A 25,519-nucleotide genomic window follows, 5' to 3' on the forward strand; every position below is an offset into this window, starting at 1 on the left:
CCACACAGGTCCTCTTTATTCTGCAGAGAGAGAGAGGTCTGTACTGCACAGGGGGGTCAGAGCTGATCCCAGGACCAGTCCTTACCCCTCAGGGTGAGCGATCCTGGATAATCAGTGCTGGGTACAAGGCAGAGGCTATCCGGTGTCTCACCTGCTGATATTCCCGTGCTCCCCCCTCCTCAGGTAACAGAGAAGCTAGCAGTCGGATCAGGGAACATCCCTTGAAGCTATGCCTGCTCGTTACTTCCGTCCTCGTCAGCGCTAGCCTGCTGACAGAGCCCTGCGCCTACTGTCCCCATTACGGGAGCCATTTTTCCTGAGCCGTCTCCATCCATTACACCAGGAAAATGATCTTCAAGAAAATGGAGGCAGCGAAATTCACTGAACCGTTCATTGTAGTAACATTTTCCTCGACCTAAGACAATCTTTTGGGCATGCGCAAAAGGCCCAGCTGTCGAATGACACGGCGCACCGGAAGTGACGCGGTCGAGGATTTTCACGGGTCGAGGAAAATTTTACTACACCGGTATCCGCTGTTGAGCTGAGCTTTGATTACCACAGCAATGGATCCGAACCGGATCATCCAGGCCCTGCGGGGGACCATAGACCCCAAGATGAGGCTGGCGGCCGAGAATGAACTTAACCAGGTGGGGGCACTTACAGGGCTCCTGGGGGTAATACTGATATTACATGGGGTACATCATTGGTAACAATGGAAGGAAGGGGTGCTGCCTTCTCTTCTCCAAGGGATAATAGTGTATATCATTCTGCCCCCCTTGGGGGTCATATTGCAAGAGGGGGGTACTGCCCCCAACCCAGTGATAACAGTGTAAAGGAGGGGTACATCATTCTTCACCCCCTCCAGGGGTGATAGTGTTGGGGGGGGGGGGGGGGTACATCATTCTTCCCCATTACCCAGGGGTAATAGTGTTTGGGGGGGTACATCATTCTTCCCCCTTACCCAGGGGTGATAGTGTTGGGGAGGGGGTACATCATTCTGCCCCCTTACCCAGGGGTGATAGTGTTGGGGAGGGGGTACACCATTCTGCCCCCTTACCCAGGGGTGATAGTGTTGGGGAGGGGGTACACCATTCTGTCCCCCTTCCCCAGGGGTGATAGTGTTTGGGGGGGGTACATCATTCTGCCCCCTTCCCCAGGAGTGATAGTGTTGGGGAGGGGGTACATCATTCTGCCCTACTCCCCAGAGATGATAGTGTTGGGGTGGGGGTACATCATTCTGCCCCCCTTCCCCTGGGGTGATAGTGTTGGGGAGGGGGTACACCATTCTGCCCCCCTTCCCCAGGGGTGATAGTGTTTGGGGGGGGTACATCATTTTGCCCCCTTCTCCAGGGGTGATAGTGTTGGGGAGGGGGTACACCATTCTGCCCCCCTTCCCCAGGGGTGATAGTGTTTGGGGGGTACATCATTCTGCCCCCTTATCCAGGGGTGATAGTGTTGGGGAGGGGGTACACCATTCTGCCCCACTCCCCAGGGATGATAGTGTTGGGGAGGGGGTACACCATTCTGCCCCACTCCCCAGGGATGATAGTGTTGGGGAGGTGGTACACCATTCTGCCCTCTTCCCCAGGGGTGATAGTGTTGGGGAGGTGGTACACCATTCTGCCCTCTTCCCCAGGGGTGATAGTGTACATCATTCTGCCCCCTTCCCCAGGGGTGATAGTGTTTGGGGGGGGGGTACATCATTCTGCCCCCTTCCCCAGGGGTGATAGTGTTTGGGGGGGTACATTATTTTGCCCCCTTCACCAGGGGTGATAGTTTTGGGGAGGGGGTACATCATTCTGCCCCCTTCCCCCAGGGGTGATAGTGTTTGGGGGGTACATCATTTTGCCCCCTTCACCAGGGGTGATAGTGTTGGGGGAGGGGGTACATCATTCTGCCCCCTTCCCCAGAGGTGATAGTGTTTGGGGGGTACATCATTCTGCCCCCTTCCCCAGGGGTGATGGTGTTGGGGGGGGGGGAGGGGGTACATCATTCTGCCCCCTTCCCCAGGGGTGATAGTGTTGGGGAGGGGGTACATCATTCTGCCAGCCCTTCCCCAGGGGTGATAGTGTTGGGGAGGGGGTACATCATTCTGCCCCCTTCCCCAGGGGTGATAGTGTTGGGGAGGGGGTACATCATTATGCCCCTCTTTCCAGAGGTGATAGTGTTGGGGAGGGATACATCTTTCTTCCCCCTTCTCCAGGGCTGATAGTGTTGGGGAGGGATGCATCATTCTGCCCCGTTCCCCAGGGGTGATAGTGTTGGGGGGGGGGGTACATCATTCTGCCCCCTTTCCCCGGGGATGATAGTGTTTGGGGGGGTACATCATTCTGCTCCCTTCTCCAGGGGTGATATTGTTGGGGGGGGGGGTGGAGGGTACATCATTCTGCCCCCTTCCCCAGGGGTGATAGTGTTGGGGAGGGGGTACATCATTCTGCCCCCTTCCCCAGGGGTGATAGTGTTTGGGGGGGGGTACATCATTCTGCCCCCTTCTCCAGGGGTGATAGTGGTGGGGAGGGGGTACATCATTCTGCCCCCTTCCCCAGGGGTGATAGTGTTGGGGAGGGGGTACATCACTCTGCCCCCTTCCCCAGGGGTGATAGTGTTGGGGAGGGGGTACATCATTATGCCCCTCTTTCCAGAGGTGATAGTGTTGGGGAGGGATACATCTTTCTTCCCCCTTCTCCAGGGCTGATAGTGTTGGGGAGGGATGCATCATCCTTCCCCCTTCCCCAGGGGTGATAGTGTTGGGGGGGGGGTACATCATTCTTCCCCCTTCCCCAGGGGTGATAGTGTTGGGGGGGGGTACATCATTCTTCCCTGTTCCCCAGGGGTGATAGAGTTGGGGGGGGGGTACATCACTCTTCCCCCTTCCCCAGGGGTGATAGAGTTGGGGGGGGGGTACATCATTCTTCCCCCTTCCCCAGGGGTGATAGTGTTGGGGGGGGGTACATAATTCTTCCCCCTTCCCCAGGGGTGATAGTGTTGGGGGGGGTACATAATTCTTCCCCCTTCCCCAGGGGTGATAGTGTTGGGGGGGGGGGTACATAATTCTTCCCCCTTCCCCAGGGCTGATAGTGTTGGGGAGGGGGTACATCATTCTGCCCCCTTCCCCAGGGCTGATAGTGTTGGGGAGGGGATAAATCATTCTGCCCCGTTCCCCAGGGGTAATAGTGTTGGGGAGGGGGTACATCATCCTTCCCCCTTCCCCAGGGGTGATAGTGTTGGGGGGGGGGGTACATCATTCTTCCCCCTTCCCCAGGGGTGATAGTGTTGGGGGGGGGTACATCATTCTTCCCTGTTCCCCAGGGGTGATAGAGTTGGGGGGGGGGGTACATCACTCTTCCCCCTTCCCCAGGGGTGATAGAGTTGGGGGGGGGGGTACATCATTCTTCCCCCTTCCCCAGGGGTGATAGTGTTGGAGGGGGTACATCATTCTTCCCCCTTCCCCAGGGGTGATAGTGTTGGAGGGGGGGGGGTACATCATTCTTCCCTGTTCCCCAGGGGTGATAGAGTTGGGGGGGGGGTACATCACTCTTCCCCCTTCCCCAGGGGTGATAGAGTTGGGGGGGGGGGTACATCATTCTTCCCCCTTCCCCAGGGGTGATAGTGTTGGAGGGGGTACATCATTCTTCCCCCTTCCCCAGGGGTGATAGTGTTGGAGGGGGGGGGTACATCATTCTTCCCCCTTCCCCAGGGGTGATAGTGTTGGGGGGGGAGGGTACATCATTCTGCCCCCTTCCCCAGGGGTGATAGTGTTGGGGGGGTACATCATTCTGCCCCCTTCCCCAGGGGTGATAGTGTTGGGGAGGGGATACATCATTCTGCCCTGTTCCCCAGGGGTGATAGTGTTGGGGGGGGGGTACATCATTCTTCCCCCTTCCCCAGGGGTGATAGTGTTGGGGGGGGGGGTACATCATTCTTCCCCCTTCCCCAGGGGTGATAGTGTTGGGGAGGGGATACATCATTCTGCCCCGTTCCCCAGGGGTAATAGTGTTGGGGAGGGGATACATCATTCTGCCCCGTTCCCCAGGGGTAATAGTGTTGGGGGGGGTACATCATTCTTCCCCCTTCCCCAGGGGTGATAGTGTTGGGGGGGGGTACATCATTTTGCCCCCTTCCCCAGGGGTGATAGTTTTGGGGAGGGGGTACATCATTCTGCCCCCTTCCCCCAGGGGTGATAGTGTTTGGGGGGTACATCATTTTGCCCCCTTCACCAGGGGTAATAGTGTTGGGGGGGGGGTACATCATTCTTCCCCCTTCCCCAGGGGTGATAGTGTTGGGGGGGGGTACATCATTCTGCCCCCTTCCCCAGGGGTGATAGTGTTGGGGAGGGGGTACATCATTATGCTCCTCTCCCCAGGGGTAATAGTGTTGTTGGTTGGGGGTACATCATTCTGCCCCTCCCCCCATTTAGCATAGTTGCCAACATTTGGAAAAAAGTTCCAGGGACACCTTGCAGCACAGCTATCAATTACTTACCACACCCACTTCCCTGAAGCTCCGCCCACTCCACATTATTAATCTCAGCCTACTCATCATCAGATTATAGGGTCTACTCAATAAAGAGAGAATTAAAGGAAATTGAAAAGGGATTTTCAAACTTAAGGCCAAAGTAGCAGAGTTGGAATAATTCTCCCATTCAGCTGCACTTTTTCTGCCTAAAGTTTAAAATTCTCATCACAATTCCCTGCAATTCTAAAGTGTCAAATGTGCTCAGGTGTGACCATACAAAAAATGTAATATGTAAATATAAATAAAGTGCAAGGTGTAAATAAGTACATTGCCGGGACAATGTAAATGACCCGGGACAGGCTCCTATTTGCCGGGACTGTCCCTGCAAAAATGGGACAGTTGGCAAGTATGATTTAGGTGTAGTAGTGTAAGGGAGGGGTATTTCATTCAGCTCCCTTAGGTATGATAGGTTAAGGGATGGTGCATAATCCCCCCCCCCCCATTCTTTCTCGCCTAGGGGTAATAGTGTAAAGAAACGGTACCCTAGTGGAGACAAGCTAAGGGAGGTACATTAGAGGGGGCTATAAGGGGTAGATAATTCCCCTTCCCCCACCCAGGAGTGGTAGAGTAAAAGAGGGGTCGATCGCTCTTCTCCCCTAGGGGGTAATAGGATAAGGAAGGGAACATTATCCACCCCCATAGAAATGATAGTGTTAGGGAGGGATACAGTATCTCGCACAAGTGTATACACCCCTCACATTTTTGTAAATATTTTATTATATCTTTTCATGTGACAACACTGAAGAAATGACAATTTGCTACAATGTAAAGTAGTGAGTGTGCAGCTTGTATAACAGTGTACATTTGCTGTCCCCTCAACGCGTCAGCTGTCATTGCTGCTGTACTTGATCTCCACGTTGCTGTATGAGCTTTTTATACACAATAAAGGTGTTGCATCTGGAGTTCGGCCATCCAGGACTTTATTGTTTCAGGGTTAAGGCAGTGCTGGAAAATAATGGTGGCCACACAAAATATTGACACTTTGGGCCCAATAAATATTTACAAAAATGTGAGGGGTGTACTCACTTTCGTGAGTTACTGTACATGATTCTGCCCCATAGAGGTGATGGTGTTAGGGAGGGATACATGATTCTGCCCCATAGAGGTGATGGTGTTAGGGAGGGATACATGATTCTGCCCCATATAGGTGATGGTGTTAGGGAGGGATACATGATTGTGCCCCATAGAGGTGATGGTGTTAGGTAGGGATACATGATTGTGCCCCATAGAGGTGATGGTGTTAGGGAGGGATACATAATTGTGCCCCATAGAGGTGATGGTGTTAGGGAGGGATACATGATTGTGCCCCATATAGGTGATGGTGTTAGGTAGGGATACATGATTGTGCCCCATAGAGGTGATGGTGTTAGGGAGAGTGATATGATTGTGCCCCATAGAGGTGATGGTGTTAGGGATGGATACATGATTGTGCCCCATAGAGGTGATGGTGTTAGGGAGGGATACATGATTGTGCCCCATATAGGTGATGGTGTTAGGTAGGGATACATGATTGTGCCCCATATAGGTGATGGTGTTAGGTAGGGATACATGATTGTGCCCCATAGAGGTGATAGTATTAGGGATGGATACATGATTGTGCCCCATAGAGGTGATGGTGTTAGGGAGGGATACATGATTGTGCCCCATATAGGTGATGGTGTTAGGGAGGGATACATGATTGTGCCCCATAGAGGTGATGGTGTTAGGGAGGGATACGTGGTTGTGCCCCATAGAGGTGATGGTGTTAGGAAGGGATACATGATTGTGCCCTATAGAGGTGATGGTGTTAGGGAGGGATACATGATTGTGCCCCATATAGGTGATGGTGTTAGGTAGGGATATATGATTGTGCCCCATAGAGGTGATGGTGTTAGAGATGGATACATGATTGTGCCCCATATAGGTGATGGTGTTAGGAAGGGATACATGATTGTGCCCCATAGAGGTGATGGTGTTAGGGAGGGATACATGATTGTGCCCCATAGAGGTGATGGTGTTAGGGAGGGTGACATGATTGTGCCCCATAGAGGTGATGGTGTTAGGGAGGGATACATGCTTGTGCCCCATAGAGGTGATGGTGTTAGGGAGGGATACATGATTGTGCCCCATAGAGGTGATGGTGTTAGGGAGGGTGACATGATTGTGCCCCATAGAGGTGATGGTGTTAGGGAGGGATACATGATTGTGCCCCATATAGGTGATGGTGTTAGGTAGGGATACATGATTGTGCCCCATAGAGGTGATGGTGTTAGGGAGAGTGATATGATTGTGCCCCATAGAGGTGATGGTGTTAGGAAGGGATACATGATTGTGCCCCATAGAGGTGATGGTGTTAGGGATGGATACATGATTGTGCCCCATAGAGGTGATGGTGTTAGGGAGGGTGACATGATTGTGCCCCATAGAGGTGATGGTGTTAGGGAGGGATACATGCTTGTGCCCCATAGAGGTGATGGTGTTAGGTAGGGATATATGATTGTGCCCCATAGAGGTGATGGTGTTAGAGATGGACACATGATTGTGCCCCATATAGGTGATGGTGTTAGGGAGGGATACATGATTGTGCCCCATAGAGGTGATGGTGTTAGGGAGGGTGACATGATTGTGCCCCATAGAGGTGATAGTATTAGGGATGGATACATGATTGTGCCCCATATAGGTGATGGTGTTAGGGAGGGATACATGATTGTGCCCCATAGAGGTGATGGTGTTAGTGAGGGATACATGATTGTGCCCCATAGAGGTGATGGTGTTAGGGAGAGTGATATGATTGTGCCCCATAGAGGTGATGGTGTTAGGGATGGATACATGATTGTGCCCCATAGAGGTGATGGTGTTAGGGAGGGATACATGATTGTGCCCCATAGAGGTGATGGTGTTAGGGAGGGATACATGATTGTGCCCCATAGAGGTGATGGTGTTAGGGAGGGATACATGATTGTGCCCCATAGAGGTGATGGTGTTAGGGAGGGATACGTGATTGTGCTCCATAGAGGTGATGGTGTTAGGGAGGGATACATGATTGTGCCCTATAGAGGTGATGGTGTTAGGGAGGGATACATGATTGTGCCCCATATAGGTGATGGTGTTAGGTAGGGATATATGATTGTGCCCCATAGAGATGGATACATGATTGTGCCCCATATAGGTGATGGTGTTAGGTAGGGATACATGATTGTGCCCCATAGAGGTGATAGTATTAGGGATGGATACATGATTGTGCCCCATATAGGTGATGGTGTTAGGGAGGGATACATGATTGTGCCCCATAGAGGTGATGGTGTTAGGGAGGGATACATGATTGTGCCCCATATAGGTGATGGTGTTAGGTAGGGATACATGATTGTGCCCCATAGAGGTGATAGTATTAGGGATGGATACATGATTGTGCCCCATAGAGGTGATGGTGTTAGGGAGGGATACATGATTGTGCCCCATATAGGTGATGGTGTTAGGGAGGGATACATGATTGTGCCCCATAGAGGTGATGGTGTTAGGGAGGGATACGTGGTTGTGCCCCATAGAGGTGATGGTGTTAGGAAGGGATACATGATTGTGCCCTATAGAGGTGATGGTGTTAGGGAGGGATACATGATTGTGCCCCATATAGGTGATGGTGTTAGGTAGGGATATATGATTGTGCCCCATAGAGGTGATGGTGTTAGAGATGGATACATGATTGTGCCCCATATAGGTGATGGTGTTAGGAAGGGATACATGATTGTGCCCCATAGAGGTGATGGTGTTAGGGAGGGATACATGATTGTGCCCCATATAGGTGATGGTGTTGGGTAGGGATATATTATTGTGCCCCATAGAGGTGATGGTGTTAGGGAGGGATACATGATTGTGCCCCATATAGGTGATGGTGTTGGGTAGGGATATATTATTGTGCCCCATAGAGGTGATGGTATTAGGGATGGATACATGATTGTGCCCCATAGAGGTGATGGTGTTGGGTAGGGATATATTATTGTGCCCCATAGAGGTGATAGTATTAGGGATGGATACATGATTGTGCCCCATATAGGTGATGGTGTTAGGGAGGGATACATGATTGTGCCCTATAGAGGTGATGGTGTTAGGGAGGGATACATGATTGTGCCCCATAGAGGTGATGGTGTTAGGGAGGGATACATGATTGTGCCCCATAGAGGTGATGGTGTTAGGGAGGGATATATGATTGTGCCCCATAGAGGTGATGGTGTTAGGGAGGGGGTAAGTTATTGTTAGTGAGAGACTTCTGTGGCTTTAGAGAGAATGAGATTATAATGGCCAGAGATGGATGGACTGAAGGCGACAAACGTACCTGGTGTGTAAATCCCCTTGTATCACCCCTGGGCTTTATATACATGTATGAATATACACTTATCTACAGGATGCAGAACCTACAGTATATCTTTAAAGGGCAAATATGGCTTTCCCAGATTTATATATGTAGAAATAATGTTATGATATTTACACAGAGAGGGTCTCCATCACGTAAGTCTCCATCACGTAAGTCGCCATTTAGTAGTATGTCAGCCATTCCCAAATGTGGATCCAATGTTTCTCTCTTCTCTCCAGTCCTACAAGATCATCAGCTTTGCTCCCACGTTGCTGCAAATCATTGTGTCTGATCAGGTGGAGTTTCCTGTGCGACAGGCAGGTAAGTGTGTGCTTGTGATCCGTCATTCTCTTCCTGTGTGTTAAAGCAATCCTGAGAGGGCATCAAATGACTTCCACCTGGGAAGGCAGTGCTCCCACTGAGCCGTAATTCTATTATAGGCTGGGCAGGAAGCAGTTAATTGATGTTGTTTTGTAATTGAGATGCACTTTAATGATCCCTTCTGTCATAGCTGCCATCTACCTAAAGAACATGGTGACACAGTACTGGCCTGACCGAGAACCCATGGCAGGAGAAGTCATCTTCCCATTCAACATACATGAGAATGACCGCCAGCAAATCCGTGAGAACATTGTGGAGGGGATCATTCGCTCCCCTGACCTTGTAAGGTATGGAGTAACTTTGATTGCCTATATATAAAAGCTTAGATTTAAATTTATACCTGTAGCCCCTTCCTACCCAGAGCCTGTTTTATTATCCCAGTATGGGCGCTGCTCCTTCGTTTTTCCCATATCATCATTATAGTAAAGAACTTCCTTTGTTCTGCGTCTATATACTTGAGCACTCTCTCGCTGTGTTGGACACTTTGATAATACTACATGGTTTAGACACTGTGAAGACACCACTTAAATTGGTTTTGTTGGCAGCTTTAAATCTTCACATAAAGTAAATTCCTGATGTGTCACAATTTACAGCAACAGTATTGTTTTTCAGAAAAGCTCCATCTTTTCTTAATAAAAAGCCACCCTTTAGCTCCAGTGATGACGTTGCCTAGGCTGCGATGATGTCATCAGTCTACTGCAGGTAGAAGAAAGCTTTTCCTCAGTCTCCTCTCCTCCATTGGTCAGACTGTACATTGTAACTTTGTAGCAAGTCACAAGGTGAGAGGCTGCAGCAGGGGATGATCTATGTCATATCTTTGTGAATACAGCCAAGAACTGCACAGGATATTCATGTCATCTCTGAACTGGCATCTCAGTCTAGCAAATGGTAACCCTGGATGATGCCTGTACAAAGATGACATTGTCCTAATGGAGAGAAAAGCATCTTCAGGGGGAGTACTGTTATTTCTGTAGGGGGGGTAAATACCTGGATACGTTACACTAATACATTACTGATAATGCATAGACTTAAAGCCCAACTACACTTTCAATTACAAATGAACGCAAAGTATTCAAAAAGGTGCTCAGAATCTTACAGTTTGTCATATAATTGGATCTAATGCATGTGGATATATTTGCAGGCGTATGGGCATTCAGCATTTATAAGTCTGTATTTGTGGTGCTGGGACCCTCAGCTGCTGTTCAATCATTCCCATAGAAATGAATGACAAAATATGCTATATGCAGGCAGAGCCACTGATAGGGAGGCCCCACCAGTCCTCCTGTAGGGGGCCCAGGCAGACAGGGGGCCCCAAGAGCATGAGTGTTATGGGGCAGAGCGGCAATTAAAGAAGGAAGCCCTGTGCAGCAGCTAAAAGCCAGTTTGTCCCCCTCTTGCCAGCTTTCAGCTGCTGCAGGGAGAGACACAAACGCAGGGCATCATTCCTGTAATTGCTTCTCTGACACCGATTTCCCCCTCCCTGTTCTGCTTGCTTCTGATCCTCCCCGGGGCGTCCCCCTTTCACTGTGCCGCAGGGCTGCAGGCTTCCCTGTCCTGTAGAAAAATAACAAATTGTAAAAAAATAAATAATAGTAATTAAAAATTATTAATGAATAATTTTAAGGAAATGTAAACTAAAATGATAACATTTTTTAACATTTAATAAAAAAATATATATTTTTTTTAATGTAAAAAAACAATTAAAAAGGGCTAATTCACACAGGTTCTCTGTTATGTTTGCGTCCAATCATAATGATTTTAGTGTATTTTTAGTGAAAGTATTGTATTGATATATTGGGGGGGGTGCCTGCCAGGTAGGCTGTATGGGGCACCGTGATTTCTAACAGCATCCCTGTATGCAGGTATATATGTAAAACTCTAGGACTTTTTTTTTTTTTTTTTTCTTTAGATCTGATTATATGCATGTGCCTGTAAATGCAAGTACCGGTGTTCGCAAGGTCATTCCCGAATACAGCGTATTTTGTACTTTAGGCTACGTTCACATTTAGGCATTGCTATTTTATAGGCGTTTTTACAAGTGTTTTATAGGCGTTTTTTGCAGGTGTTTAGAGGAAGGCATTGACATCTAACAAAAACACCTTTTTAGATTTGTAATCTTTGCCAAGCAAGACTTTTGTGTTTGTTTCAAATTTTGTTCTCTAAAAAAAAAAAAAAAGGTTAAGGTGGTAGTGAAACTTGCCTTAAAACAAAGCCCTCTAGCAGTGCACTGTCACCATCTTCACCCAGTCTTTTTTCCCTGGGTTGGCGAGTTCCAGTCCCTTGGATGAGCTGCGATGACGCCACTCCCACGCGTGCCTTTTCATGGCACAGGGCTCTAAAAGAACATCACAGTATGCCGTTTCTTCAGAGCCCATGCACTGGTGACGTCACTGGCGGCTTCACTAGTAAATCTTTCCTAAACAGTGCACGTTTAGGGATATATACTGTATCTATAGGTAGGCCTTACTATAGGCTTACCTTACCTCTAAGTGAAAATTGTTCATGGGAGTTTACTCCCACTTTTTTTTTTAAGGGTACATTTTTATTGTATGTGTAACAAAAATTTGTCATAAAATGTTTCTTGTTACAGAATAAAGAAAAATTGTAACAAGTATCACCATGCAGCATATGTATAATGTCCAATCTCTACATGTAGAACAAGAAGTAAAGAACCAAAAATATTGCTTCTATTCTCCTACAATCCTGTCATGAATATCAACCGCAAACAAATTGTATACAAGTGCAACATTCCAAACAATAAAAAAGAAATTTCACTATAAAATCTGTCATTTGGTCAGAATAAACCCACAGGTTCCATATCTTGTAAACAAGATACCCACAACCCCTTAAAAAGGAAATAATGAGTAACCCTAAGCGCTTAGGAGTAAAAGACAAATCCAGTGAATGCTGCTACTTATCCAAAAATATTATATAAAGGGAATCCAATGCAGTGCAATATTTACATCAAATACCAGTAGCACCGTTTATTACCAGCACTCTGGTGGTAATGAACAGTGTGCCGATGTGTATGAAAGCTGCATGTCACCGAAGCTGGGGCCCTGACACAAGGAGTTTGGAGTTGCTTGGCTCGATAGACACCTGTAGGAGTGTTTCCCAGTGTGATCTTGAGACTTTATGCCTTATTGCTTAAACACGAGAGTGATTAAGCGACATCATCTGGTGAGTGAGTTTTTCAGCTGACCCTCTGGACATGGTGGTGGTGGAGATTGGTGACCCATAGTTTCACTTTACGCCATTTCAAGATCCTTTCTTGGATGTTTTTTGCATTTATTATATGGACTTTATATGTTTTAACATATTATATTTATCAGCTTTTGTATTTTGTTTATATACATATATGGATTATTGGAGGATTTACCAGTGTTCCCGCAGTCCTAGTTGCAGTTAAAGGTTATTCCTTGAATTATAGAGGCGGCAGGAGAGTGCCACCATCCTTGTGCTACTGGTATTTGATGTATTGGATTCTCTTTAAATAAGGTTCCATATCTTATAACATTTATGATGGCAGACTCCCACTTTAAACTCTTGTATAACACTGTACTCCCATTTTGCATGCTTTGGTTATGTTTTGCATGCTGCACATGATATTCAGCTAATGGCACTTATAATGTTTTGCATATGATCACTCTATTTTATTATGTATTCACATTCCTTGAAGCCTGAAAGGAAAGTAACCTGGCTATGTACTACCTACAATTGTAATAATATTGTGATATCTACATAAGCATTAATAAATGTATTTATTTTTTTTTAACTGTGCCAAATAAACCGAAGAGTTTCCGTATTTGAAAGATGCTAAGTGTATCCTTTTGTGTCTGTTCCCTACTGCATTATCATTTTTGAACCACTGATCAATATTGGGAAAGGAGTTGCCCTTCTATGAAATTTCCAAGACCGTTCTGCACTGTTTTTGTATGTCAAACTACTTTAGGATAGAACAGGGAAGGATTAGAACTCTTTTTGAGCTTTTTCTGCTATCTGAGGTTCCACTGGAAAGATTTCCCCTCACTTTTTTTCTTTCTTCCTGACAATGGTATTATCAGACAGGAAGTGAGAGTAAATCTGTAACGGGACCAAAAATAAAAATCTTCAAAATGATATATCCATGACACAGTGGGACATCAAAGCTCCGGTAAGGCTGCTCACATAGCAAGGCTCCCCTTGGTGGGTACCTGAAATATAACTCAAAGCATGAAAACACAAAAAGGAGTGCTAAACCAAATGGGGAAAGAGTCCCGGTTGTATTAATGATTCCTAATATGATCACTTAGAACAGCAATCGCATTCCAGTGTCCAACATCCCCACTTCATCAGGGCTCCAAAATAAATATTAAAAGAATGTGCATCCATATACATATCTTTTATATACCCCTATACATAATAATAATAAGTGGTCTTGTATTCACATAGATGTGAATATATGATATTAGAATACTTTATTAATCCCAAAGGGAAATTATTGAATGTATGTAAATGCAGCCATCAAAATGTGTATACACATTCTTTCTATATAGTTTTGTAGCACTGATGAAATAGGCATGTTGTTGGCTGTTCTGTGTGATCGTATTACAAATCATTTAATCAACTTTGACTCTTTCAGCCTTTGGTTTGGTGTAACGTTTTTGTGCTTTTTATGCTTTTAGAAATAAAAAATTGGGCAGGGGTTCTAGCCTTCCCCCTGCTCTCCTAAATAAAATAATTGTTATTTCTGTCTTTGTTGCTGTTGGAAAGCTCCCCTCTGTCTACTAAAACATTATCAGTATAAGGCTTGGTGTACACTGATGTGACATAGGATCCCACTTGTGACACCCCAAGTCGGATGATGTGTGATATTCAATGTTTTTCTATGAGAGCTGTCTTAAATTAATAGTACACGTCTGTCCGACTGTAGAAAATGTTACTGCACTACTTTGGTCCAACTTTCATATGACTTCAATGCTACAAAGTATAAAAAGTCACATCGAAGTCCTATCCCAAAGTTGCACTGAAAGTTGCGCTAGTATGAAATGAGCCTAAGTTGGAGAAATCTCTCTAAAGCCTGCCATACATAGATTGAAATTCATCCGGTTCAACACTGGCCGAATTTTGATCCATGTATGGGCTAGCTGGTTGTATACAAGTCGATCTATCTATAGCCTGCAACACTAATCTTTGTATTCTGCCTCTGGTTAAACGGGGAAAAAAAATGAATCATGTATGGCCTACCTAACAGAACCCCAGATAGCAGTAAAGACCTGACAACGGTTCTAATCCTTTCATGCTCTATCCTAAACTAGGACAAAAAGTAGAAAAAGGTTTTGCTTGTACACTTTAACTGTATTACCTCCCTGACAGCACTCTGGCGTATAATATTGCTATACTTCTAAAAGGTAAAAAAAAATACATCATATCCCAGTCTGTTGCCATAAAATACAATAGCTAAATGCATCAACTAACACAGCGTCTAATGTTGCGGCAGGGCACAGCTGACACTCTGTTTACGCGTCATCATTAAACACGATTTCCCAGGGCGGTGGACCGGCGTGGTGGACAAGATCGGCTTCTACCTGCAGTCACAGAACACAGCTAGTTGGCTGGGCAGTCTGCTCTGCCTGTACCAGCTGGTGAAGACATATGAGTAAGTGTAATTCCTTTGTTCAATAGCTGGAGAGGAACTGCGATAATTGTGGGGGTGGAGGAAATTGACAGTTTTAATAGTAAAACCGTTCTGTTTCTTTCAGGTACAAGAAGGCAGACGAGCGCGCCCCTCTCATCGCTGCCATGCAGATCTTCCTGCCCCGGCTCCAGCAGCAGATTGTTCAGCTGCTTCCAGACCCCTCTCACTTCTCTGTGCTGATGCAGAAGCAGATTCTGAAGATATTCTATGCCCTTATCCAGGTGAGCATTGGAGGATGTGCTCAATTGTATTGGTTAGTCTCCTGTACTGAAATTGCTTACTCTAATTTCCTTGCACACTCTGGGCATTAGCATTAGTTGCAGCAAGTCAAATAGAGCCCAACGAGAAACCATTGATTGGAACAAGAGAGAGGGCTTTATAGTGAATGTAATTATTATTTTTTTATCTGACCCTCCTAGACCCTCTTAAACCCATCCATGGACCCCAGGTTAAGAACCCCTGAGTTAGCTGCAACATATTATATTTTTGGTTTTGGGTTTAGATACACTTTTTAAAAAAGTGATAAATGTAATCACCCAAACACATTCTAAATAATGGTCTACATAGCTGCCAAGTGTGTCACTTTCTGCAGGATAGTCACCCTATATATATATAAATATATATAGATACAAACACACACACACACAATCCTATATATACATTTCTTTATGCACAGTTGAACCAGGGGAAGGCCAAAAAAACCCAATATAGCAGGATCCAATTTGCCCCAGCAGGGGAAAAAAATTCTTCCTGATACCCCAAGATGCAATCCGATATTCCCTGGATCATTTTGCCACATTGTACATACAGTGGGTGCATGGCTTAGTCAGAGCCCAGACTTAAACCACATTGAAAATCTGTGGAATGATTTGAAGACTGCAGTCCACAGATGGTCACCGTCAAATTTAACTGAACTTGAGCAGTTCTACAAAAAAGAGTGGGCAAACATTGCAAAGTCTAAATGTGCAAAGTTAGCAGAGACATATCCCAACAGACTAAAGGCTGTAATTAAAGCAAAAGGTGGTCCAACAAAACACTGACATAAGGGGGGAATCCTTTTTCCATCTCAGTGATTCTGTTTTTGAAATATTTTTATTTCCTGACATGTTGGTGTTAGATCTTGTACTTGAATGTTATAAGTTGCACTAGTAAATACAGCTGCAAAGCAACAAAATGTGATTATTTTAAAGGGGGTGATTCTTTTCTATACCCATTGTAGATGACTTTTGTTATTTTATTTTTTTCCCTTCTCTGTGCAGTACACTCTGCCGCTCCAGCTGGTTAACAATCAGACCATGACGCAGTGGATGGGAATATTTAGCGGTATTGCTGATCGGGATGTTCCTCATGTGAGTATAAAATTGAAAAATACATTTACAAAACTTCAAAGGCTTAAAGTGGAACTGAACTTCAAACGTGAATTTGTTGTGTTATAGGGAACATAATAATAAAAGGTATGTTTCGAGGATAATGCACTAGGCTGGTGTGCTGGGTTTTGGTGTATCCAGACTTTCCTAGTCTTAAGAGGGCAGCGAGGCAAGGCATGTCCATTAAAGCCAGACTGAGAAGATAGACACCTCTTATCTCTGGAGCCCACTTCCAAATGCAGGAAATTGTGTATTTTCTATTACTTGGGTTATTTCACTACTGTGTTGCTTACCGTACTGCTTGCTGGAGAGGAAGGTGTGCCTGAGGAGCTGCAGAGGAAGAATTTACCTGCCTCCCCCCCCCCCCATGTTGCTGCTAGATTCCCCCACCAATCATTGGAGCACCAGTCATCAGGTGCTGCATGTAGGCCACAGACCATGCTGATGACTCGCCCTTTGTGCTTGCTTTTTTTGGGCACAGCTTCCCTATTTCAGTTCCTTTTTAGAGTCCAATTCTAGCCAAAATTGATTTTTAGTTTGGGATAAAATGGGAAAGAGCTAAAACTTCTGTCAGGTTTATTTCTGCGTCTGTGATCCATTGGGGAGATGTTCCCTCACATCCTGTCACTGTGCTATTGGGAAAAAGAATGAGTGGTACAGTTGTAACCAGGACAGGAGGCACAGCCAGCCGGGGGGGGGGGGGGGGGGTTTAAGCATACTTTCTTGATTGAGCTGTACTCGCATAATCAAAGATCACCATAAAAAGTAATAGGATAAAACTAGAATAAATAAAACTAGAATAAATAATAAAATTGTGTGTGTCTTCAATCAAAGTCCTTATAAATCAACAATACATAAAACTACCCCCCAAAAAACTTAAGTCCATGTGTAAAAAAAGAAAATAAAATAAAAATGCAATACAGTATAAAAAGTGATCCACCGCAGTGTTCTTCAATCACTTAATGACACTAAAAGTGCATACCTTCACCGGTTCGAAAACCTGCTCACCTCACAGATGAGATCAATCGGCTTTGTATATAGACACTCCGGCAATCTCCTGCTATGGTCTCCTCTCCTGGCATCTGGCTCTGCAAGCTCCTCTTACCGCTCTGCGAACCTTATACAAGTACAAGGTCCGACTACAATAGTGCTCTCCATTTGAACAAAGTTTGTTAAAAGCCCCCATATAAAAAACACTTACAAAATGTAAACTCATAAGTGCTTGTAATCCCATTCACCTTCATCTGCTCACCACTCCACACAGATCTCAGTGCTTGTGTGAAATCGCGAGCTCGGCCTCTCCCTCCTATACGCTTGTTGCGCACTCATTGGGCTTCTTGAGTAGGTTTTACTGAAGAAGCCCAATGAGTAGGCGACGCGCATATAGGAGGGAGGGGATTTGTAAGTGTTTTTTATATGGGGGATATTTTTGGTGTCATTAAATGATTGAAGGGCACGGCGGTGGATCATTCTTCTTCTTATTGGATTTTGTTTTTTGGGGCATAGTTTTATGTATTGTTGAATTAAATCTTTGGTTGCGCTGCACTGTAAGAATATTTGTTTTTTTGTATTGTGGTTGAATCACTAGGAGTTCACAGCAGTAATTTTATATAATTGAGTATACTGAAATATTGACACAGTATTTGGATAGTGAAGGGTAGCGCTGATTGTATCTCGCATACTATAGTCGCATAATGTTGGAGCGCCACTTAGCCCTGTGAGCCCAGCCTGCATGATGACGCACCACTGCGAGTGGGTGTGTAAACGACAGGCTGGACTCACAAGAAATTGGCAGGATGATGTAACTGCCTGAGGAATACTACTCATGCTGGGCCCCAGTGGAAGCCAGAGAAAGCGCTGAGAGGGTAAGTAGAACTTGGAATTTATTTATAAAAAAACAGAGAATAAATTGAGTTTGACTTTAACATGGGATATCTTTTTAATATGTTTCTGTGCTGATCTTGTGCTCCCATTGATAGGAAACACTGCAAGTGGATGAAGATGATCGTCCAGAGCTGGTCTGGTGGAAGTGCAAGAAGTGGGCTCTTCACAACATCACCCGTCTCTTTGAACGGTAAAGTCTGCACATAAGTTATAAAGCTGTTCATGCTTACTTCTTTCAACTAGTTGCTGGCCTTAGCTTGGCTGCGTATGATATGTCCAAAAATACAAGTACATAGGGTATACCTTTTACATACAGACCTTCCTCTCTGCTGCTGCCAAATCCTACTGATTTGCCGTAATTGGCAAAGCGCAGACATTGACTACACTGTAATCAAGGCCTACACATCATATATTATATTATTGACACAGTGTGAGTGGAATAGTTATTCTTTGTGCAGATCAGTAGTTCCCTTTGACACCCCTTAAATTTTCCACTCGCCTGCTCGCATTTTGCGAGTGGAAAATTATGTAGGGCGAGCTCCGGGAGCGAGAGGAGATGAAAGCTGGCCACCTGACGGACTGAATGTCAGAGCGGCGGATCATCCAACTGTAACAGCCTTAATTGTAATTGCCGGGCACTCGCTGACACACACAGTCCCGCCTCCTAGCCCGGCTTCTTTGATGAACAGAACACCTGGCCAACCAGGACATGTGACGTCTATCAAAGGCGGGATAGGAGGCGGGACTGTGTATGTCACCGAGCGCCCGGCAATTACAAGCTGTTACAGTTGAATGATCCGTGCTCTGACACTATCCGATCCAGCAGTGGCATATCAATGGGGGTTATCTTCATGCTAGTCAAAAGGGGTGGATGGTGAGAGGGTGGAGACCCTCTCTGAATGGTTGCAAAAGCCAGGCTCACGAGGTTTGCGGTGCATCAAGGAAAAAACATTTTATTAGGTGGTGGAGAAATACATGTGCAAAAATAATATACAGAAAAAGGGGGTGAGATTGCTAGTGGGCCCAGCATAGGTCATCCAAGTAAAAACAGGACAATTTATCAGACTAAAAATAAATTGTTCCAAATACAGCGACTACTTAGTAGAGGCCCAAAAACTATATGCCAGATTTAGAGAGAGAGGATACTCCCACAGAACCCTACGTAGGGCAAAACGGAGAGCAGGACAAATGACTAGGGACCAACTCCTCAGCCCTAACCTAAACTCCAATGACGTCCAAAATAATACAGCACCACCTCGATTGATTACCCGGTTTGGAAATCAATGGAGAGAAATCAAGGAAGTATTAGAAAGACACTGGCACATACTACAAATGACAGACAGATTAAAGAACATCGTAGGCCCCAAACCATTGATGGTGGCAAAAAGGTCTAAAAATCTTGGGGATCACCTTGTGCATTCTGAATTTACAAGATCTAATTCACAAAGAAACTGGTTAACAGACCTACCAAGACTAAAAGGTATGTTCCCCTGCGGGCACTGCCACATCTGCGAATTTGTAGAGAAAACAACTATTTTTACTGATTCCTCGGGTACAAAAGAATCTAGCATAATGTCATTTATCAATTGCAGTACGTCACGCCTTCTCTATCAGATCACGTGTCCATGCAACAAGATATGTCGGTAAGACAAAGAGGCCGCTCCGTATCAGGATAGGAGAACATCTAAAAAGTATCAGGTTAAAGGAAGAAACCCCAAGCGCCCAACACTTTATTGAGAAACACCATGGCAATCCAAGGGGGCTCAAGGTAAAAGGCTTTTGGGCGTTTAATATCTCAGCACGACGTGGAGACTTTGACCAAGTGCTGCTGCGCAGACTTGTATAAAGTACTCGAAATTTCTACTTGAGTAAAAGTACAAGTGCTCGATCAAAAAATTACTTGAGTAGAAGTGGAAGTGCTCGCAGAAAAAGTTACTTAAGTAGAAGTACTAAAGTATTCAACATTTTTTTTACTTAAGTATTGCAAGTAGTTTTTTCAAAAAAATTGCTACTTAAGTACTAAAAGTAAAAAGTACCAGTAGTTTTGAAAAAAAAATTCTACTCAAGTACTGAAAGTAGAAGTACAAGTACTGTGTTATGTAGTTATTAAAGAAATAAGTCAAAAGTTTGAACATCATATTGTTTTTATTATTTCAAATGATTTATTCAAATGATTAACCTGTGTTTGTTAGTAGTTTCTTGATGCACTTTAAGCGCTGTAGCACCATTTATTTGTTTGTTTCATATTTTCTTTTTATTGGAAAGATTTGGTATAGCAGCTTTTATTATACACAGCCTTTATTTTCGTATGCGCTGATTTACAAATGACATTATACACATTTTTTTGAGCTTTATGCAACCTGCCATCTACTGTTCTGGCACTGGTAATTTTTTTAAAAGTAACGAGTAACTATGCAGCACAAAAAAAAAATACTTGAGTAGAAGTATCGAAATCATCGAAAAAATGTAGTGAAGTAAAAGTAGAAGTAGGAGAAAAAAATTCTACTCTAGGAAAGTACAGATACCGCATTTCGGTACTTAAGTACAGTACTTAAGTAGTTCTACTTCGTTACTATACATCTCTGCTGCTGCGCCATGAAAAAGCCTGGATTTTCAGGCTAGACACCTTTGCGCCCCTCGGATTAAACAATGAACTAAGTCTTAAAGTCTTCCTGGACCCCTAAGGGGGAAACCCCATCTTGTTTTCTCTCTAAAAGTAAGGTTTGGACACAATTTAGACTATCAACCAAAAACTTCCCCCCTTACCTAACTCCCAGACGTGCTAATAGTGCGGAAAATAACCAGCAGATGGACGCCTCACTGTGCCACTATCTGAACGGTCCACACCTCAGTTCTTCAATATATCGCAATAAATTGAGCTAACTTGCAATACCATATCCCTCACTGTAGACACCTGAGATATCTCCTGGACCTCCAGGGTGGTCCCCACTGGTCAACATCTTGTTCCCCTAAGTCCCAATGCAGGCCAATCCCCTTTATGTTAATTGATCGGAAAAGAAACCAAACGAGGCCATGAATTAAATTTCAAACTGGGCCACAACTGAGGTGGCGACTTAACTTCTAAGTATCACCTGATTGGTCATCTGATATTGCCCACGCAGTTATGCCATAGTCACCAACTCCACTTTAGGAGTTTTGAATGATATATTTTCCCTCGGTGTCCCCTTAATATGGTGATAACTGCCTCCCTCATGTGACCATTGCCCATACTATTTCGAAATTATGTATGGGCGCTATGTAGCTTCTGTCTATATGAGGTCCATTCCTGCCCCTTGAACAAATGCCATTATTTAGTATATTTTATATAACTGTAATGATCATTATTACTTTCTGCTATTTCTATATGTACTATCCAAGTCAGCCTCGATGTTTTTACTGTTGGCTTTCACATATATTAATGCGGACTGGAATTACCATGATGAACAGGCTATACCCTGTTTATTCCACTAGATGGCACCTGTTCTGTGCGCTAACCATAGCCGAGCCAAATTCTATCCAATCAGGTTCAGACCTCGGCTATATCAACAGCGACTGAACAACGCCATGACGTTCTGAAGAAGCGTGCGTCAGCACGCGACACGCGTCAACGGCAGACGCCGGTGCCCCCCCTCCCTACCAACGACCTTCCGAATTCATGTGGAGTCTATCGGACACTGCGGTCTAGCACGTCCATGCCGTCATCAATAGGCAGAGAAAACTTACTTCCGGGTGTCGGAAGAACCTACACCGTACTGGGAACAACGAGAAGCCCTCTGATGGAAAACCCAGCTTGACACTCAGCTGCAGGATGCCATAGATGTTAACGGCTAGACACCCTGTACGGGGACACCAGCCTGGGAATACCCATAATTAGCGGACGGACATCGGCTTGGTGACACCGAAGCAGACTGCTCGTGGACAACAATGAGGGATCACCGGTAAGAGATTTCTTTACCATTACTGCAAATGGAAAGGCTGTTGGGCCACTACACAGAGGTGCCCAGACTGCCGTCAGCATTCTAGACCCTCTACTGACAGTCCCCGGTGTCACGAGCCACCCCACACAGCAGGCAGAAAGGTCCCCCAACAGCTGAACAGTGCCGTGCAAGCTACGTGGAAGAGCACTTCCCCCTCTGATCTATTTCTCCCATCAGTTCTTCTCCATATGCCAAATTACTTTACGGCAGCTTCCCATGGTGTCCACACCGCTATATAGTGCTAACACATTGGACATACCTATGCGGGACTCTACATGACACATCAAAACTGACGTATGATGTCACATGAGCTCCAACGCCCAAGCTATTTAAGTGCACCAACTTTACTCCACGCCAGAGGCCTGAACACCCTACTTTGGTAAACTGCGGAACCCGCTGTTCAGGTCCACCTCTTATTCGTTAGGTCCATAGTGCCAATAGATACCTGCATACCTTGAACAGACAGCCACAGTATTTAAGGCGCTATACCTTCCAGCTGGTAATCTTGAAATTGTTCTCGATATGGTAGATCTCGGCATTCTGATTCCATAGTCTGGATGAAGTGATCACAGGTCACAAGTGATAGATCACTCCCAACCTTATGAATCAGTGCCCATTGGGCCCGCAGGGAGGGTGGGGCATTGGTTAGGGTACTGCTGACTTCAGTAGAATCACCCGTCCAGGTCCCCAGGGTCTTGCTTTTACTTGGATGACCTATGCTGGGCCCACCAGCAATCTCATCCCCTTTTTCTGTATATTATTTTTGCACATGTATTTCTCCACCACCTAATAAAATGTTTTTTCCTTGATGCACCGCAAACCTTGTGAGCCTGGCTTTTGCAACCATTCAGAGAGGGTCTCCACCCTCTCACCATCCACCCCTCTTACTAGATTCTTTTCTTCGGTTGCCTGTGGTTCCCGGTTAGATTTACCGTTCAGGTTCAAACTTATTATCAGACCCATCGACTTCGTTGTGTCTGAGGATCCCACCCATCCCCCGGGTTTTATCCCAATGTGTTATCTTCATGCTACACCGGTACTCGCGCCGATCATCTCTTCCCATTAAGGCAGCTTGCTCCTTCCATCTGTGCTGCGCTGCTCCCGGGGGCTGGAAGAAGGTGAGTGCCCCGAGGATTGAGCAGCCTCCCTGTGTGACGCATAGAAGGAGCGGTGGGATGGCTGCATATAGTGGAATTGATCTTTCCATATTACTCCTGCAGCCGCTGGGCTGGATGCCTGATTCTCCTCTCTGCAGGCATTTAGTGCTTGCAGGAGGAATATGCAAAGATCAATTCCTCTATATGCAGCCATCCCATCCCCCTCCTATCCAACCTTTTTTTTTTTTTGCTGGCCCCCTAGTGCTGTACAGCCCCCCCCCCTCTAGCCCCTTAGTGCTCTTCAGCCCTCCCAGTGCTCTTCAGCCCTCCCCAGTGCTCTTCAACCCCCCCCCCCTCCAGCCCTCCCCAGTGCTCTTCAGCCCTCCCAAGTGCTCTTCAGCCCCCCCCCTTCAGCCCTCCCAGTGCTCTTCAGCCCTCCCCAGTGCTCTTCAGCCCCCCCCCCCACCAGTGCTCTTCAGCCCCCCCCCCCCCTCCAGCCCTCCCCAGTGCTCTTCAGCCCTCCCAAGTGCTCTTCAGCCCCCCCCCTTCAGCCCTCCCAGTGCTCTTCAGCCCTCCCCAGTGCTCTTCAGCCCCCCCCCCCCACCAGTGCTCTTCAGCCCCCACCCTCCAGACCCTTGATGGGCACTGATGATGCTGCACTGATGGGCACTGGAAACATTGTTATTAATATTTTATTTTTGTAACTTCTGCATTAATGCAAAAACATTTAACAGTGTAATTTTATGAGATCATTTATGAGGGCGTGTTTAGGGGTGGAATTAGGGGCGGGGCAGGGTAGGAGTTGGGTGGGGCAACTGGTGGCGAGTAACCCTTAAGGCCTGGCTAGTAGCTCAGGACTTAAAATTTTGAGCCTTGCCTTTGATGTGTATTTAATGTCAGAACAAACTAATATGTGGATAGATAAGAATGAACATGACCGCTCTGGAGCTTGCACCTTTTAAAAGAGAGTGAGCCATAGTGGATCCAATATGTTTAGTTTGGCAAGTTCTTGCTAAGGCTGGCTGGTTTGGTAAGAGGTAGAGGTGGCCATTTTTGTTCTGCAGTTTAAAATTACAGTGCTTGACCTTTTGGTAACCTTACAGGTCTGCATGACATACAGTGCCTTGAAAAAGTATTTATACCCCATGGAATTTTCCGCACTTTGTCATGTTGCAACCAAAAATGTAAATGTATTTTATTGGGATTTTATGTTATAGACCAACACAAAGTGGCACATAATTGTGAAGTGGAAGAAAAATGATAAATGGTTTTTAATTTTTTTCCCCAAATATCTGAAAAGTGTGGTGTGCATTTTAATTGAGCCACCTTTACTCTGATACCCCTAACTAAAATCTAATGGGACCAATTGCCTTCAGATGTCACCTAATTAGAAAAAAAAAGTCCACCTGTGTGTAATTTAATCTCAGTATAAATACAGCTGTTCTGTGAAGCCTTCAGAGATGTGTTAGAGAACCTTAGTGAACAAACAGCATCGTGAAGGCCAAGGAACACACCAGACAGGTTAGGGATAAAGTTGTGGAGAGGTTTAAAGCGGGGTTAGGTTATAAAAAAAATATCCCAAGCTTTAAACATCTCATGGAGCACTGTTCAATCCATCATTCAAAATTGGAAAGTGTACCAAGACATGGCTGTCCACCTAAACTGAAAAGCTAGGCAAGGAGAGCATTAATCAGAGAAGAAGCCAAGAAGCCCACGGTAACACTGGAGGAGCTGCAGAGATCCATAGCTCACGTGGGAGAATCGATCCACAGGACAACTATTAGTTGTGCACTCAACAAATCTGGCCTTTATGGAAGAGTGGCAAGAAGAAAGTCATAGGAAGTCCCATTTGCCGTTTGCAAGATGCCATGTGGGGGACACAGCAAACACGTGGAACAATGTGATCTGGTCAGATGAGACCAAAATTGGCCTAAAAGCAAAGCGCTTTCAGGTCAGTGATCAGCAGGACCCACAGGTCCATGGCCAGCTCCCAGCAGGACCCAAGGGCTGTGGGAGCTGGCCGCAGACCTGTGGGTCCTGCTGGCGCTGTTTATGCTGGGAGCTGATCATGACCTGTGGCGTCTGCTGGCCACTAGCCTAAGGTGACCAGATGTCCCTGGTTTTGTCCCCTTGGAGGGAGGGGGGGGCAAGTGCCGGGGGCAAGTCCCGCCGCATTACACAGAGCTGGGATCTTACCCGGCAGCCGCTGTCATATGAAGTCCCACTTCCTGGACTGGCTCATTTTGATCAAAAGCACACTGATGACATCTCTCTAATCCCCATGCACTGGTGTG

At 45.8% G+C, this 25,519-nt stretch overlaps 2 protein-coding genes across 2 annotated transcripts in view; one reads left to right on the forward strand and one right to left on the reverse strand.

The window, feature by feature from the left end:
• Positions 1–266, reverse strand: part of ERGIC2 (ERGIC and golgi 2) — a 25,133-nt gene extending 24,867 nt beyond the window's left edge. Inside the window, exon 1 of the mRNA XM_082255346.1 lies at positions 152–266. The gene's annotated coding sequence lies outside the window, so the exon portion shown is untranslated. The remainder of the gene's footprint in view (positions 1–151) is intronic.
• Positions 267–550: 284 nt separating this feature from the next.
• IPO8 (importin 8) overlaps positions 551–25,519 on the forward strand; it is a 79,979-nt gene continuing 55,010 nt past the window's right edge. The window contains exons 1-7 of the mRNA XM_082255343.1: positions 551–647; positions 9,082–9,163; positions 9,354–9,510; positions 14,703–14,861; positions 14,965–15,121; positions 16,160–16,249; positions 18,247–18,341. Coding sequence (XP_082111469.1) covers positions 564–647; positions 9,082–9,163; positions 9,354–9,510; positions 14,703–14,861; positions 14,965–15,121; positions 16,160–16,249; positions 18,247–18,341 — 824 coding nt within the window. The 5' untranslated portion in view covers positions 551–563. The remainder of the gene's footprint in view (positions 648–9,081; positions 9,164–9,353; positions 9,511–14,702; positions 14,862–14,964; positions 15,122–16,159; positions 16,250–18,246; positions 18,342–25,519) is intronic.

Source organism: Pelophylax lessonae (genome assembly GCF_965119305.1).
Source record: "Pelophylax lessonae genome assembly, chromosome: 4".
NCBI lineage: Eukaryota > Metazoa > Chordata > Amphibia > Anura > Ranidae > Pelophylax > Pelophylax lessonae.